Source organism: Chiloscyllium punctatum, chromosome 5 (genome assembly GCF_047496795.1).
Source record: "Chiloscyllium punctatum isolate Juve2018m chromosome 5, sChiPun1.3, whole genome shotgun sequence".
Lineage (NCBI taxonomy): Eukaryota > Metazoa > Chordata > Chondrichthyes > Orectolobiformes > Hemiscylliidae > Chiloscyllium > Chiloscyllium punctatum.
This window is the reverse complement of record NC_092743.1, coordinates 133828031-133843099: the sequence shown is the minus strand read 5'-3', so window position 1 is coordinate 133843099 and position 15069 is coordinate 133828031. Positions and strand designations below refer to the sequence as shown.

The following is a 15069-nucleotide window of genomic DNA, read 5'->3' as shown; positions in this document are numbered from 1 at the left end:
ACCCTTCCTATTCATGTACCCATCCAGATATCTTTCAGATATTTTAATTTGAATCAGCCCCCACCACTTCCTCTGGCAGCTTATTCTATACACGTGCCACCCTCTGTGTGAAAGTGTTGTCCCTTAGATCCCTTTTAAATTTTTACTCCCTCACCTCAAACCTATGTCCTCTAGTTTTGGACTCCCCTACTCTGGGAAAAAGACTTTGGCTATTCACCTTCTCCTTGCCCCTCATGATTTTATAAACCTCTATAAGGTCACCCCTCAGCCTTTCACACTCCAGGGAAAACAGCCTCAGCCCATTCAGCCGCTCCCTACAACTCAAAATCTCTAATCCATGCCACATACTTGTAATTTTTTTTTCTGAACTCTTTCAAGTTTAACAACATCTTTCCTATACATGGAAACCAGAAGTGAACACAGTATTCCAAAAGTAGCCCCACCAATTTCCTGTACAGCCGCATGACTTCCCAACTCCTATAACTCAATTCACTGACCAATAAAGGCAACATACCAAACACTTTCTCACTACCCTGTCTACCTGCAAGTCCACTTTCAAGACTTGCACCCCAAGGTATCTTTGTTCAGCAACACTCCTCAGGACCTTACCATTATTAAGTGTAAAAGTCCTGCCCTGATTTGCCTTACAAAATGCAACACCTCACATTTATCTAAATTAAACTCCATCTGCCACTCATCAGCCCATCTGATCAAGGTCCCTTTGTATTCTGAGATAAATCTCTTCATTCTGCATTACACCACTAATTTTAATATCATCTGCAAACTTACTAACCACACCTCCTATATTCACATCCAAATCATTTATACATGACAAAAAACAGTGGACTCAGGACCAACCCGTGCAGTACACTGCTGGTCACAAGCCTCCATCTGAAAAACGACCTACCACCACCAAGCTCTGGCTCCTACCTTGTATCCAAATGGCTAGCTCTCCATGGATTCCATGTGGTCTAACCTTGCTGACCAGTCTACCATGCAGAACCTTGTAAAATGCCTTGCTGAAGTCCATATAGACAACATCCACCACTCTGCCTTCATCAACCTTCTTTGTCACCTCTTCAAAGAATTCAATCATGTTAGTGAGACACGATTTCCCATGCACTAAGCCATCATGAGATGAAAACTTCCTCTCCTCCAACTGAATCACTGATTTTCAATTCCCAAACACTTACAACTGTACATATTTTACTTAAACACTCAATAGATATCAAAAAGTCTAAATGCAACATCATCTGATTTGCTGAACCACAGATGTTCTGTAAAACAGTGCAAGGCATTCAATTTGCTTGATAAATTATACTGGTTCTTACACACAGCGTAAATACAATAAGTAATTATTCAAACTGGTCAAACACACTTCATTACACATTACCATCAAAATCATTTTGCATCAAATCACCAGTTGACTGCATCAAAAATCTCAGATCCAAGACAGCATGCAGATTGAAAGAGGAATTTACCTGGTGAGTTATTAATAGAACCAGTAGAATCCACAAGACCAGTTGCAGGACTAACACAGCTGGTATTTGAGGCTGGGACTGACCCATTCACAGAAGACTGCAGAGCCAGAGGACCTGCGCTAGTAACCGTTGTTGATTGTACTGTGGCTCCCAGGGTAGATCCAGACAGGTTTACTGCAGTCTGAACTTTAACTTGCGCCATTCTCTATCACTGCAAAGAATATATAAAGAAATTAAATAGTCGACTATGATAACAGCATCAACAATTTCTAATTAACATAAAATGAAGTACCACAGGTTCTGAAAAAACTGAAAATGCATTGTTCTGACCAAAGATCATCAACTTGAAAATGTAACTATTTCTGTCTCCACAGATACTGCCTAATCAACTGAGTGTTTGGAATCTTCTATGCTTATTTCTAATTGATATCTCCTGGTTATGGCAAATGAAAATGGCACATGCTCTATTCTGGAAAACAAAATAATCTGCAACAATCACTGGTTCTAATGCTTCATTCATGTTTGCAGTAAAATCAGTTGGAAAGAATTGGGAGAGGTGGGGAAATCTAGTATTATTAGACTTCACTTCTCATGTTTATGTATCTCAAATTTGAATGGCAAATTGCTGAAGGAGGAAACTGATAACAAGCTAGCTAGGGAAAACAGATATCTGTGACCTGAGAGAAAGAGCAAGTCATTATATATCTTTTTGACTAATCAGATTTAATAATTATGAAATTAACGGTCCCACAGAGAAGGAAGTACATGCTAGAATGGGTGAATTTATTGTCAAATCAGGTACAGGAGAACAAAAAAAATGGAACTCTGGATTAAGATAGAAAGGAAGAGTGACCTGACAGAAAAGTAACGGAAAACAAATGAAATTTCACATTTTAAAATCTCAGTTAAACAATTGAAGGAATGAGAATCAACACTAAAAAGGCAATTTTCAGTTAAGAAGGTGACTGGCAAAAATTCATACTCATCATATAATTAAGAGAATTTAGGCTTGAAATTAGTTGGCTCAATGATGTGTTTTATGGTTATCAGAAATCTGAAATAATCTCATTTTTAAACAGTTTTAATCCAGTGCACTTTTCCAGATCCTTCACATGGTTCATCTGATCAGGTTGATTAAAAATATCTATTTTGGTGACTGTCATATGGAAATGAGTGATGAGGCACCCTTGATAAATATATATGTACGTATATTTACGCATGACAATATTGTTACTAAATCTTTTTGGAATAACCATGTGATATCCCACGTTGTTAATGCCATTTTATACCAACAAAACCTTTCATTGATTAACTTCTACAATTAAACAAGTAACTCTAAACTTAAAACATTTTAAAAGTTTATTTTCTTTTCTCAAACAATATTATTCATGGTATCACTCAGGCAGTAAAATATTGCGCCTTCATCTCATGGATTCGTTGCTTACAGATGAGTTGGCAAACTGTTTTGGCAATGTTGTGGAAGTTGCTCTTGCTGTTGTAGATGATATACTTAATGTTGCACCATTTGTTAGTAATGTTGTTGATGTCTCACTTGTTAATGATGTTGTTGATGTTGTCTCACATGTGGCAATGTGTTGATGTAGTCACTTATTAGTGATGCTGTTGATGTTTAAATCATGTTGACACTGTTGCTGTTGTCTCACTTGTTGGTAATGCTGTTGATGTTGATTCACTTACATGTTGTCTCGATTGTTAGTGGTTTTGCTGGTGCTGTCTCTTTTGTTAGTGATGCTGCTGAATAACCTTTCTGCTTTACTAGTTCTGCTGTATGTTAAATTTGGCCTCCGTTTCTTCTCATCTGTTTACTAGCTTCAGTCTCAATAATGCATGGTGTTGGAGTATCAACTTTACCAAGTACTTTTGTTGAGTTCCATGCTTCCTTGTTATGATCCCAGATCAGACCACTGAACTTATGTTGCAATCTGGCTAGGGACTACTAATCCTTTTATTCAAAAGACTATAGTAGGTAACAAACTGTGATCAAACACTCTAAAGGGCCCACCAAACAGCGAAAGTGATCAAGTCAGACCCGACAGATTTTATCAGCAATCCTTCCTCCCTAGATGTTAATGACAGGCTGGAGCATTAAAACTTCATTACATCTCCACAAGGGATTACAATTTTGATGATCTGAACTTGAAACCCCTTCAAGCAAGGTTGGAGTTGGGGTCATATTTTTGTAACAACAAGGGGAAAGGTCAAACTTCTTTTTTGGGAGAAATGAGGAGTGGTTACAGTCGACTTACAAGGGAGCGAAATGCTAACTAACAAGAGGGAACCATTAACATCAGCTAACAAGGGCGCAGAAGACCATAAAACATAGGAACACAAACAGGCCACACAGTTAAGCAAATCTGCTCCACCATTCAATGAAACCATGGTTGATCTGACAATCTACAATTCCACTTTCTTGCCTTTTCCCGATAACTCTTGATTCTTTACTAATTAAATATCTGTCTATTTCAGCCTTTGAAAATACTTAAAGATCCAGCCTTGACAACTCTCCATGATGATGAATTCCACAGGACATTAGGTTAAAGGACATTAGTTAACCAAATGGGACAGTAGCTTCAATTTCAATAAAAAATTTGGAATTCAAATTTCATCATCTGACATGATGGGATTCGAACCCATCGTCACAGAACATTAGCCTGAGGCTCTGGATTACTGATCCAATAACATTATCACTATATTTGGTGGAAATATGTTTGAGGTAGCTGGATCTATATCTTATGGACAAAATGAGCTCAGAGAACCAAGATGGGCCTGAATCTGTAGAAAGATGTGAGATTAAAGCTCTGAAATCGGGAACATTAAGGAAAGTTTAGGAGATCTACTGTACCAAAAAAATGCTTCCAATAAAGATTACAAATGAAACAGTACGTTTCTCTAAAAATGACAGTCATATTTGAGTTACAATAATTTGAACCACATTGTATGAAAGCATCACTGAGGTGGATTCAATATCAACTTTCAGAAGAGGCCTATATCTATGAATGTTTGGGCGGCCCACAGCCAGAGGTGGCACAAGATGGCTGCCCATGGATTTTCAGTTGGCATAAGTATGGCGAAGACTTTTAGCTGCAGAAACAGAATTAGCTTGCCGAGTTCAGTATTAAAGTGAGATCATTATTTAAGACAATGATAGCTTTGAGAAGAAAATAAATCCAAGGTAATGGGGTCTGAGCAGAACAAAGAATCTTACAAATTAATATACAGGGAGTTCTGTACAAACTACAGCTGCAGATGTGTGGACGATACAGTCTGATAATATCTCCATGATGATAATCCAAAATTTATAGTTTAACAAGAATTAAAAGAAATGTATGATCCCACAATCACAGAGACAAATGGGAAGGTAAAAGGAGAGCGGGATTATGTCTTGTAAAACTCAACGAGTTCAGACAAGTTCATTGAGTTGTGTAAGTGATTGAGTTTCAGTCTTATTAATGGAATAGATGTTGTCTTATTAAGTAAAAGAATTAGTGCAGAAATATTTAGAGTTAGTAAATTTCATCTTCTAAAACTAGAAAATGAAGAATGAGTTACAGTTGCAAGATAAAGGGACGATGCTGACCGGACCTTCCAAGGCCAATGAGTTGTGAGCAGCTTCTGTCCAATCCTCCAAGGTCAGGTGGGACAGAAATTGCTGACAACTCATTGGCTAAAGAATTATAACATTAGATATAATCATATAACTTTATATATAACTGATTTTACATTAGAACTGATACTATGAATTATATAGCATTTTTATAGGAACTAGCATCTTTTTGTATCTCCTGTGACTAGGACAGGAGGAAATGTACGATGGATAACAGAACTTACTAAGGATAGCAATGAATATAATGAATATCAGAATTCAAACAGTTCTTAGAGATAAGCAAGTGTGGCAAATGTCTGAGAAAGAGTAGAAACATTAACATTAGAATGTATAAGTAGTAAGATCCCAAAGCCTGATGATAATGATGTCTGGTAAACATGAGATCATGGGAAACCTCCTTTCTGATCAGGTGTTTTGCAGAATTGGATATACAGCTTAGGGGCACAGAACAATGATATCTATGTTGCATGTTATTATTGGTCGCAAAATGCATAAAAGTACCATATTCAGAGGGGAAGCCCAAATGTCACTGACCTCTCCTCCAATCTGAGCCATATTTAAGAGGGCAACTGGGCCCTACATGAAAGCCAGATTTGGGCTTCTCCCACACATTTGGTGAAAGAGTTCTGAATAAAGGTCACTTGTACTCATGAAAATTGAAGCGGAGACTCCTGTTTGACATCCTTCCTAACAATAACTATCTGTATATATAATGTCGAGAAAAGGAATAATTTGCAGAACAAATGAGCAGGATGGGCTGTGACTAATTGGATAGCTCTATTGAAGAGCCAGACACAATGAGCAAATTCCTCTCATTTTATTCTGTATGGTTTTATTACATTACTGGATGGAGGTTTACTCGCTGAGCTGGGAGATTCATTTCCAGACATTTCGTCACCCTACTAGGTAACATCTTCAGTGGGCCTCAGGCAAAGCAGTGTATATGATTCCTGCTTTCTACTTATATGATGGTGTTTCTTTGGGTTGGTGATGTCATTTCCGGTGGTGATGACATTTCCTGTTCTTTTTCTCAGGGAGTGGTAGATGGGGTCTAACTCGATGTGTCTGTTGATAGAGTTCTAGTTGGAATGCCATGCTTCTGGGAATTTTCGTGCGTGTCTCTGTTTAGCTTGTCCTAAGATGGATGTGTTGTCCATATGCTCAATGGGCTGGTGCAAAAAGCAGTACATTAGTAAATGCTCCTTTGTCGTTCAGAACAAGCCATTATGATGATTAATATCATTTATTATCTATTGTCTACAACTGGAGCAGACTTTTCTGACCATTTGTGCCTGTGTAGTTACAGGACCTGTCTTACAATGTAAATTGCAAATAAATTATGGCATAGGAACATCCTCCTTCTTACATCTATTATTTATAAATATTTTACATCTGAATCTCTCTTCACCTCCATTAGCACTGCCTTTGTATTTTTCTCTGGCCAGCTCACAATCTGTTCCACTCACTCCTCTTCGCCCTTTGCCAATAGCATAAAAACCCTTAAAAAAAGAATAAAATAAACTTTGCAATCAAAACATTGTCCCTGTTTCTCTCTCCACAGATGTTGCCAGTCTTGCTGAGTTTTCTCTAGCATTTTATGTTACTATTTCAGATTTTCACATGCTTCTGCTTTTATCCAAATATTCACTAACTATTGCCCAAAAGAATTTCCCTGTTTGTCAGTTTTTCGGTCCTCCTTTGTTAAATTTTAAAATGCTCCCAATCATCAGGCTTATTATTTTTTGGCAACTTTAAGATTCTCACCTGATCTAGCACAACTGTTCAAACTCAGAAACAAAACAGTTCTGAAGAAGGGTCACTGGAGCTGAAACATTAACTCTGATTTCTCTCCACAGATGCTGCCAGACCTGCTGAGCTGTTCCAGCAATTTCTGTTTTTGTAGTACAACTGTTAACTCTATTTCTTAGCCACAGTAGACTCACTTCCCTGTTGGGTTTTTGTGCTACATAACAATGTTTGCTGCAAACTATGTATTCATTCTTTAAATGTTATCTATTACCTGTGTACAATATTCCAATTTTCCCAACACCACAATCTATCTCACCCCCACAGTACTTTTTCTGTGTAGTTTTAAGATTCAAGTTTTAAGTTAAATTCCATAATTTTCGTAATAGAAAATGGCATATTATGGTAACTCGTCTTAGAAGGGAATTTTTCAACAAAAGATGATTTCTTAGTTCTTTCTCATTGCATAACATGAAATTTAAAGAGTATATTTCCAACTTGTTCCTCAACGTGCTGCTTTAGTAAAACATGTTGTAAACATTTAGGAATTTGTCCTGCACAATATAGATGCTAATTAGATTTACCCAGTGTTTATGGTATCTATATTCCTCAGATGAACGTAGCAAGAACCAAGTTTATAACAAATGGCTCAGCTGTAAGGGTGGAGGTGAAAGAAGAGTAGAAAGGCAATCGTGGTAGCTGATCCAACAGGGGAACAGTTGTTGTGGCTGTAGATATAACTCCACATGCCTCCCAGGGTCAAAGGTATCACAAAGAGGCTGCAGAATAATCTTTTGGCAAAGGGTGAGCAAAGCAATAGCTCTGTTAGCTACCTTATTTTATTGGTAGAGCTTCAGAAATAGCAGAATTTGGGGTTATCTCTTCAATTTCCATTTTATACTGAAGGTCTTAATAAAAGATGGTATTGTACAATTAAGAAAGTCCTTCCTGTTTAGCTTACTGTTTCCATAAAGTGATAAATTCTGCTAAAATAGATCCCCTAAGAGACATTGCTAGATCTATGCTAAGGATGGGAGATGGATCAATTTTCTGTGTGAGTACACTTGACTGGATTTATCATGTCATAATGATTATTAGCAGGGAAGAGAAAAGTAAAAATAAAATCTAAAGTTATTTTATTCATAAAGGGATAATTGCATTGATATGATATCTAGCTAGAGTAAAATGGAACTAAAGCTTTACAGGAAAAATTGTAACTCAACAATGTGTAATCTGTAAGAAAGAGAGTTTTCAGGTAAAGGCTAGATACATAGAATCCTACAATGTGGAAGCAGGCCATTCAGTCCATCGAGTCCACACCAACCATCCAAAGAATATACAGGGGGTCTATGGTTAATAATATCCGACTTATGAACAACCATACTTAAAAACGCAATCCCATACAAGACTGTAACTCTAAAAGACCAGACATAGGAACATTTCCTGTGCTTACAAACAGCAGCATTACAATATTTTGCTTTGAATACTAGCTTGCGAATAGACTCCAGAACAGAAGCTGTTCACCACCCTGGGAATGCCAATACTTTAATAGAACAGTTCTAAAGAGTGTATAAGGTCAGATATTCCTGAGGGTTCACATACATAGACCTTTGAGAGTGGCAAAATATATTGGACCTTGGACTTCAGGTATGAATATAAAAGCAGCAAAGTTATGCTGAATCACGACATTGTTTCTGTGACAATATTACAGCTTTAAAGGAGTTATTCTTGTCCTGGCTTTTTGAAGCGAAGTTGTAAGGCAGAGGTGCTGAGCAGTTTAGGGTAACGTAAACAGCTAGGGAGGCCCTGGGTTTTTCTGTAACAGCCTGAATGGGTGTAGACAGCTATCACAGATCACGATGTCTGGACTTTGTTTTGTCAATAGCATCAGAACCTCTGAGATCTCAACAGAGTTGGAAGCTTTAGTGAATGCCTCCTAGCTGCTACTCTCTCTAAATTTTCTCTTCATGTTTTTTTTCCTCCTGGATTAGAGAACTGTATGTGAGAATGTGTGACTGAATTTTCCTTTTTTGCCAAGCAGTATATTCATAGGATGTTACTGTATTGGAACAGTTAATTAGTAGGTACTGTATCGATTATTCTGTTAAGTTTTCCAATAGAGTTATTCTAAATCCCTTTTTCATTGGTCGTATTTTAAGTAGAGTGTTTAAATAAATTTTGCTTAACATCAAGTAGTTTAACCAGTCACATTGCATTTGGAACAGGCACTTCACATTTGCTTTTAAAACTAAGAAAAAGTTAGGATCTAGGATACCTTCTTAAAATGTTTTGAGAGGGTCTGGTCTGGTCCATAACATTTCCCATTCATCACTCAGTCAGGTATGACCTTGCTGCCAGCACCATTATCAATGCACCCACTCACACAATTACCCCAAAGCAACCCACCACATATGAAAGCATCTTAACAAATACACCCCAGCTATGTGTATTTTACATTAGCAATCATCTATTAACATAACAAGGAAAGCTAAATACCAAAAAATATTAATGTGTTCTAGTTTGAACAAAAAGCAAATTATGAATTTTGCTTTAGCTAGATTGTAAATTTGAGGTCACAATTTTAAGTTTAGAGATCTGATGCTTTAATTCAGTGTCAGTATCCTTATAACACCAGGTATACAACCATTGCTTGCACATGTGAAATATTATAGAAATTCACATCCTAGCCTTTTGATGTCTGGATGAAATTGCATGATATATGTGAAAGGATTATTCATAGAGTTATAGAGTCACACAGCATGGAAGTAGACTCTTCAGTCCAACTCAGACCAGACATCCCAATCTGACCTGGTCCTATTTGGCCCATATTCTTCTAAACCCTTCCTATTTACATACTCATCCAGGTCATTTTAAATGTTGTCATTGTACCTGCCTCCACTTTTCTTCAAGAAAGTTGGAAAAAACTAAAAAGTTAGTGAGAACACTCGAGAGAAAACAAAGGAGAAGTTTTCATGTATGTAAAAAGAGTGGGTACATGTGATCAATTGCTGGCTCTTTTCTTTGACGCTCCTGTTTACTGCATTCTTTATTTATACTGCTTAATGGTTTTTGGCTCAATTTTCCTATGACATGGATTCGAAGTAGCACACATCAAAATCTGTTAGCAGTGTAGCAAAAATGTTCATACTAATCACCTTTCAGAATGGGTCTTTAGTGCCAAATCTTCCTGTCACATTAATTTATGAATGGCCCTTATCATATCCTTTTGCAAAACTTAATGAAAGACTTTGAGATTCAAGACTTAGCATTCAAGCTGCAGCATAAACAGAATGAATACCTCTAACATGGCTTCATTTAACACAATCAGTTAATAGAACAACATAATTTTATAATCTTTTCATTTTATTTATTGAACTTCATTTATTTACTCTTGGAATTTAGTCTGGGGTCATTTTCCAAATTTATTTTCATTTTATCCTTTATTATCATGTTTCCTTTTATGCTTTTTGATATACCCAAATATTCACCACTTCCAATGTTTATATGAGAAAGTGAGGACTGCAGATGCTGGAGATCAGAGTCGAGAGGGTGGTGGTGGAAAAGCACAGCAACTTGCCTTCCAATATTTATGCTTAATATGTTCTTACTTTTACCTTTATCTGCAGCTGAACAATGTGTCAAACCATGTCTCATAAGGACATCAGCCTTTTCTTTAAATCTGCTCTCAAAACTGACTCCAAAAAGCTAATGCTTTGTGCACACTTTTACATGGCATTTTGTCAAATGTTTCTGAAGTCTACACACAGACTGGAACTTAATGCCTTCCCCAAGGCAGTTTTGACAACAGGGGTGCATTTAAATGGGTGGGAAGATTGCTAGTTGAGATCCTACTATCTTCCCGTCTCAGCTACAATTTAATTTTGAGGTGAGAAGGTCCCACGACTAATTTAGACTCTTAAGGCAATTAAAGTCCTCATTCTACGACATTCACTCAGAGATGGATGGGGGTGCCCAGCACTGGGAAACGGGAGCTATTACCCAATTAGGGCCTCTCCAGCCAATAAGCGAGATTTTCTTAGAATGTCATCTCGAGAAAACATCAAGGAAGTTGGTCATGCAGGGTCTTTATTCTCTGAATCGGTAATCAATCTGTGATGAATTCCAAAACAGGAAAGATAGGACAAACAAGGACAAACAAGTCCAAACCTCCCTGTATGACAAAGGAGATAGAGGTTAAGATAAAGATGTGTGCTTATGATAGATGTCAAGTAGAAAATACAACTGAGAACTAACAAGAAAGTTCAGAGGGGAGGTGAAAAAGCAAATAAGAGAAACAGAAAGGAATTATAAGAAAAAAACTACCATAGAGGGGTGAGCCAAAGAGTCTCTTCTAAGGCCATATAAATAGTCAAAATGCCTGGTAAAGGGAGGAGGACGGCTGCTGAGGGCAAAATGGGTAATTGCACCTAGAGATAAAGGTCAAGGCTGAGATGTTAAGTGAATATTTTGCATCTGTCTTTACCAAGGAGCAAGGTGATCCACAGGCCATGGTGACAGAGGAAGAAAATCTATCACTAGAAGGATTCAAACTGAAGAGGAAGAAGTGCTGGATATACTATAAGTACTTAAAAGTTGATATAGCACCAGGACCAGAAAAGATATATTCCAGAATTATGAAAGAAGTGAAAGCAGAAATTGCGAGGCACTGGCCATAATCTTCCAGTCTTCTCTAAACCTAGTGCAGGTGCCAGAAGCCTGGAAAATTGCAGAAGCTTTGAGTTTCTTTAAGGAATCTATAAGGATAAGACAAGCAGTTACAGGTCATGGAAGAAAAAAGGACAGTAATAATGAGGATACCAAACTGGCTGAGTGTAGGAAACAGAATTTGCTGGTCAATTTATTTTGGGCTGGAGTAAGATTTACAGTGGGGTTCCTCAGGGTCATTATTAGGAGCAAAAACAGAAGTTATTGGAAAAGCTCAGCAGGTCTGGCAGCATCTGTGAAGAGAAATCGAAGTTAACATTTTGGGTCTAGAGACCCTTCCTCAGAACTTCACAGCATCTGCAGTTCTTTCGCTTTTTATTTGGTTCACAGCATCTGCAGTTCTTTCAGTTTTCATTTAGTTTAGAACATCCACAGTTCTTTCGCTTTTTATTTACTATAAGGTGCCTTGCCTTTCCTAACACACAATAACAATCTAGATTTTGGTGTGCAAGGGACAATTTCAAAGTTACAGATGACAAGAAACATAGAATTGTAAAGTATGAGGGGGAACCACGTAGAACTCCAAAAAGACATAGACAAGTTAGTGGAATGAGCAGATAGGTGGCAGATGTGTTTCAATGCAGAGAAGTGAGAAGTGATGCACTTTGGTAGAAAGAACATTGAAAAGCAATGTGAAATAGGGGTACAATTCCATAAGAGGTGCAGGAGCAGAGGGATCTCAGTGTATATGGCCACAGATGATTGAAGGTGGCAGGACAGACGAAGAAAGAAGCAAACACATACTATTTTGTAGACTATATTAATAGGGGCAAATAGTACAAGAGCAGGAAGGTGATGTTGAACTTATAAAAGATATTTGTTAGACCTCAACAGGAGTACTGCGTACAGTTCTCAACGGCACACTATAGGGAGGATGTGAACACAGTGGAGAATGGAGATAGAGTGCCACAAGAATCAGGGTTGGGTCCACTGCTTTTCTTCGTTTACATAAATGAGTGGGTGTGAACATAGGAGGTACAGTTAGTAAGTTTGCAGATGACACCAAAATTGGAGGTGTAGTGGACAGCGAAGAAGGTTACCTCAGATTGCAACAGAATCTTGATCAGGTGGACCAATGGGCTAAGAAGTGGCAGATGGAGTTTAATTTAGATAAATGTGAGATGCTGCATTTTGGGAAAGCAAACCTTAGCAGGACTTATATATTTAATGGTAAAGATGTTGCCAGGGTTGAAGGATTTGACCTTTGGGAGAGGCTGGGGCTGTTTTCCCTGGAGTGTCAGAGGCTGGGGGTGAATTATAGAGGTTTATAAAATCATGAAGGGCATGGATAGGATAAATACACAAAGTCTTTTCCTGGGGTCGGGGAGTCCAGCACTAGAGGGCATATGTTTTAGGTGAGAGGGAAAGATATAAAAGGGACCTTAGGGGCAACTTTTTCACGCAGAGGGTGGTACGTTTATGGAATGAGCTGCCAGAGGAAGTGGTGGAGGCTGGTACAATTGCAACATTTAAAAGGCATCTGAATGGATATATGAATATGAAGGGTTTAGAGGGATATGGGCCAAGTGCTGGCAAATGGGACTAGATTAGGTTAAGATGTCTAGTCGGCATGGACGAGTTGGACCAAATGGTCTGTTGCCGTGCTGTACATCTCTATGACTCTATGTGAGTTACAGGATTAGTTCCAGAAATGAGAAAGTGCCATTATGAGGGTAGATTGAAGAATTTGCAATTGTTCTCCTTGAAAAGAAGGAAGCTAAGAGGACATCTGATGGAGATTTTCAAAATCATGAAAGGGCTGTAATGATTAGATATGGTAAAACTCTTTCAACTTGTAAAAGGAAAGAAGAGGGGTGGCACAGTGGCTCAGTAGTTAGCACTGCTGCCTCACAGCACCAGGGACTCGTGTTTGAGTCCAACCTCGGGCAACTGTCTGTGTGGAGTTTGCACATTCACCCCGTGTCTGCGTGGGTTTCCTCTGGGTGATCCGGTTTCCTCCCACAGTCCAAAGTTGTGCAGGTTAGGTGAATTAGCCATGCCAAATTGCCCATAGGTGTGCAGGACAGGTGCATTAGTCAGGGGTAAATATAGGACAATAGGGTAGGGGAATGCGTCTGGGTGGGTTACTCTTTGGAGGGTCGGTGTGGACCTGTTGGGGCAAATGGCCTGTTTCCACACCGTAGGGATTCTAGGACATAAGTTTAAAGTAATTTACAAAACAAGTAAGGACACAGTAAGGAAGATCTGTAACTCAGCATGTTGTTAGGGATTTAGTACATTGCCTGGAAGTGTCATGGAGAAAGGTTCAACTGAGGCATTCAAGAGGGCTAAAACAATGTGCAAGGGTATGGAGAAAAAGCAGAAGATTAGCACCAGGCCATGATACCCATTGAAGAGCTGGTGCAGGCACAATGGCCAAAAGGCCTTAAGAGCTCTGTGAATCTGTGAATGGTGAATGTGTTCTCAGAAAGCGTCACTGGACTCAAAATATTAACTCTGCTTTCTCTGCACAAATACTGCCAGATCTACTGAGTTTCTCCAGTAACTTATGTACCATTCCACTATTAAGGTACAAATAATTTTCCTGATAATGAATTTCATTCTTTTACATTTTAGATTAGATTAGATTACTTACAGTGTGGAAACAGGACCTTCGGCCCAACAAGTCCACATTGACCCACCAAAGCGCACCCACCCAGACCCATTCTCCTATACCTAACACCAAGAGCAATTTAACATGGCCAATTCACCTAACCTGCACATTTTTGGACTGTGGGAGGAAACCGGAGCACCCAGAGGAAACCCACACAGACACGGGGAGAATCTGTAAACTCCACACAGTCAGTCGCCTGAGGTGGGAATTGAACCCAGGTCTCTGGCACTGTGAGGCAGCAGTGCTAACCACTGTGCCATCGTGCCACCCACTAGTGATCTGAGTAATGGACCTGCTGTTAATCAACAATAACTTTATCAGCTTTTTGAAAATGAGCCCATTAGCCTCTTTCCAATCAAACGATATGCACCTTATTGACACCATTATAACAAGCTTCACAAAAGATGGAATTTAGCTTTTCCTCTCTGGACTTATGTTTGGCCATCCTCCCCCTCAGCAACTCACGTCACTTTCTACCTGAAAAATATGTGGAGGTCATTATTCCTCTTTAATTCAATTCTGATTAATCTGAGTTGCACTAATGTACACTACATTTTATGAGTCTGAGGAAGAACTTCCACGATCCTGGTAAAGCATACAGTTCTGAAGGCGAAACGATCTGCTAGCAGTTACTGGTAGGATGTCAAAAGGAGCCTGTCCGAAGTGTTTCCCCAGTCAACAGTTCCATTTTGTGCCTGGAATCTGACAAACATGAAGGCACAGAAGCAAAACACACTAGACGTTTGAAATGTGCTGCAGTTAGCAGGTCACAGTGACCCACAACAAAGTGGAAAACGATGCTGAGAAGGATCCAGTTGTGCTTCAGGTCTGAATAAACACCACAGGAAAGATTAGGAATAAAGTCTTGCTAAGGAGAC

General features: G+C 38.7%; 1 protein-coding gene across 3 annotated transcripts in view; it reads right to left on the bottom strand.

Annotated features, from left to right (window-relative positions):
- Nucleotides 1-15069, bottom strand: part of stau2 (staufen double-stranded RNA binding protein 2) — a 364821-nt gene that overhangs the window by 336793 nt on the left and 12959 nt on the right. For all 3 annotated transcript variants that reach the window (XR_011960736.1, XM_072571389.1, XM_072571390.1), the window contains exon 2: nucleotides 1482-1692. Coding sequence is in view for 2 of the 3 variants with exons in the window: in XM_072571389.1 (XP_072427490.1) it covers nucleotides 1482-1683 (202 nt within the window). In the remaining variant the exon portion in view is untranslated. The remainder of the gene's footprint in view (nucleotides 1-1481; nucleotides 1693-15069) is intronic.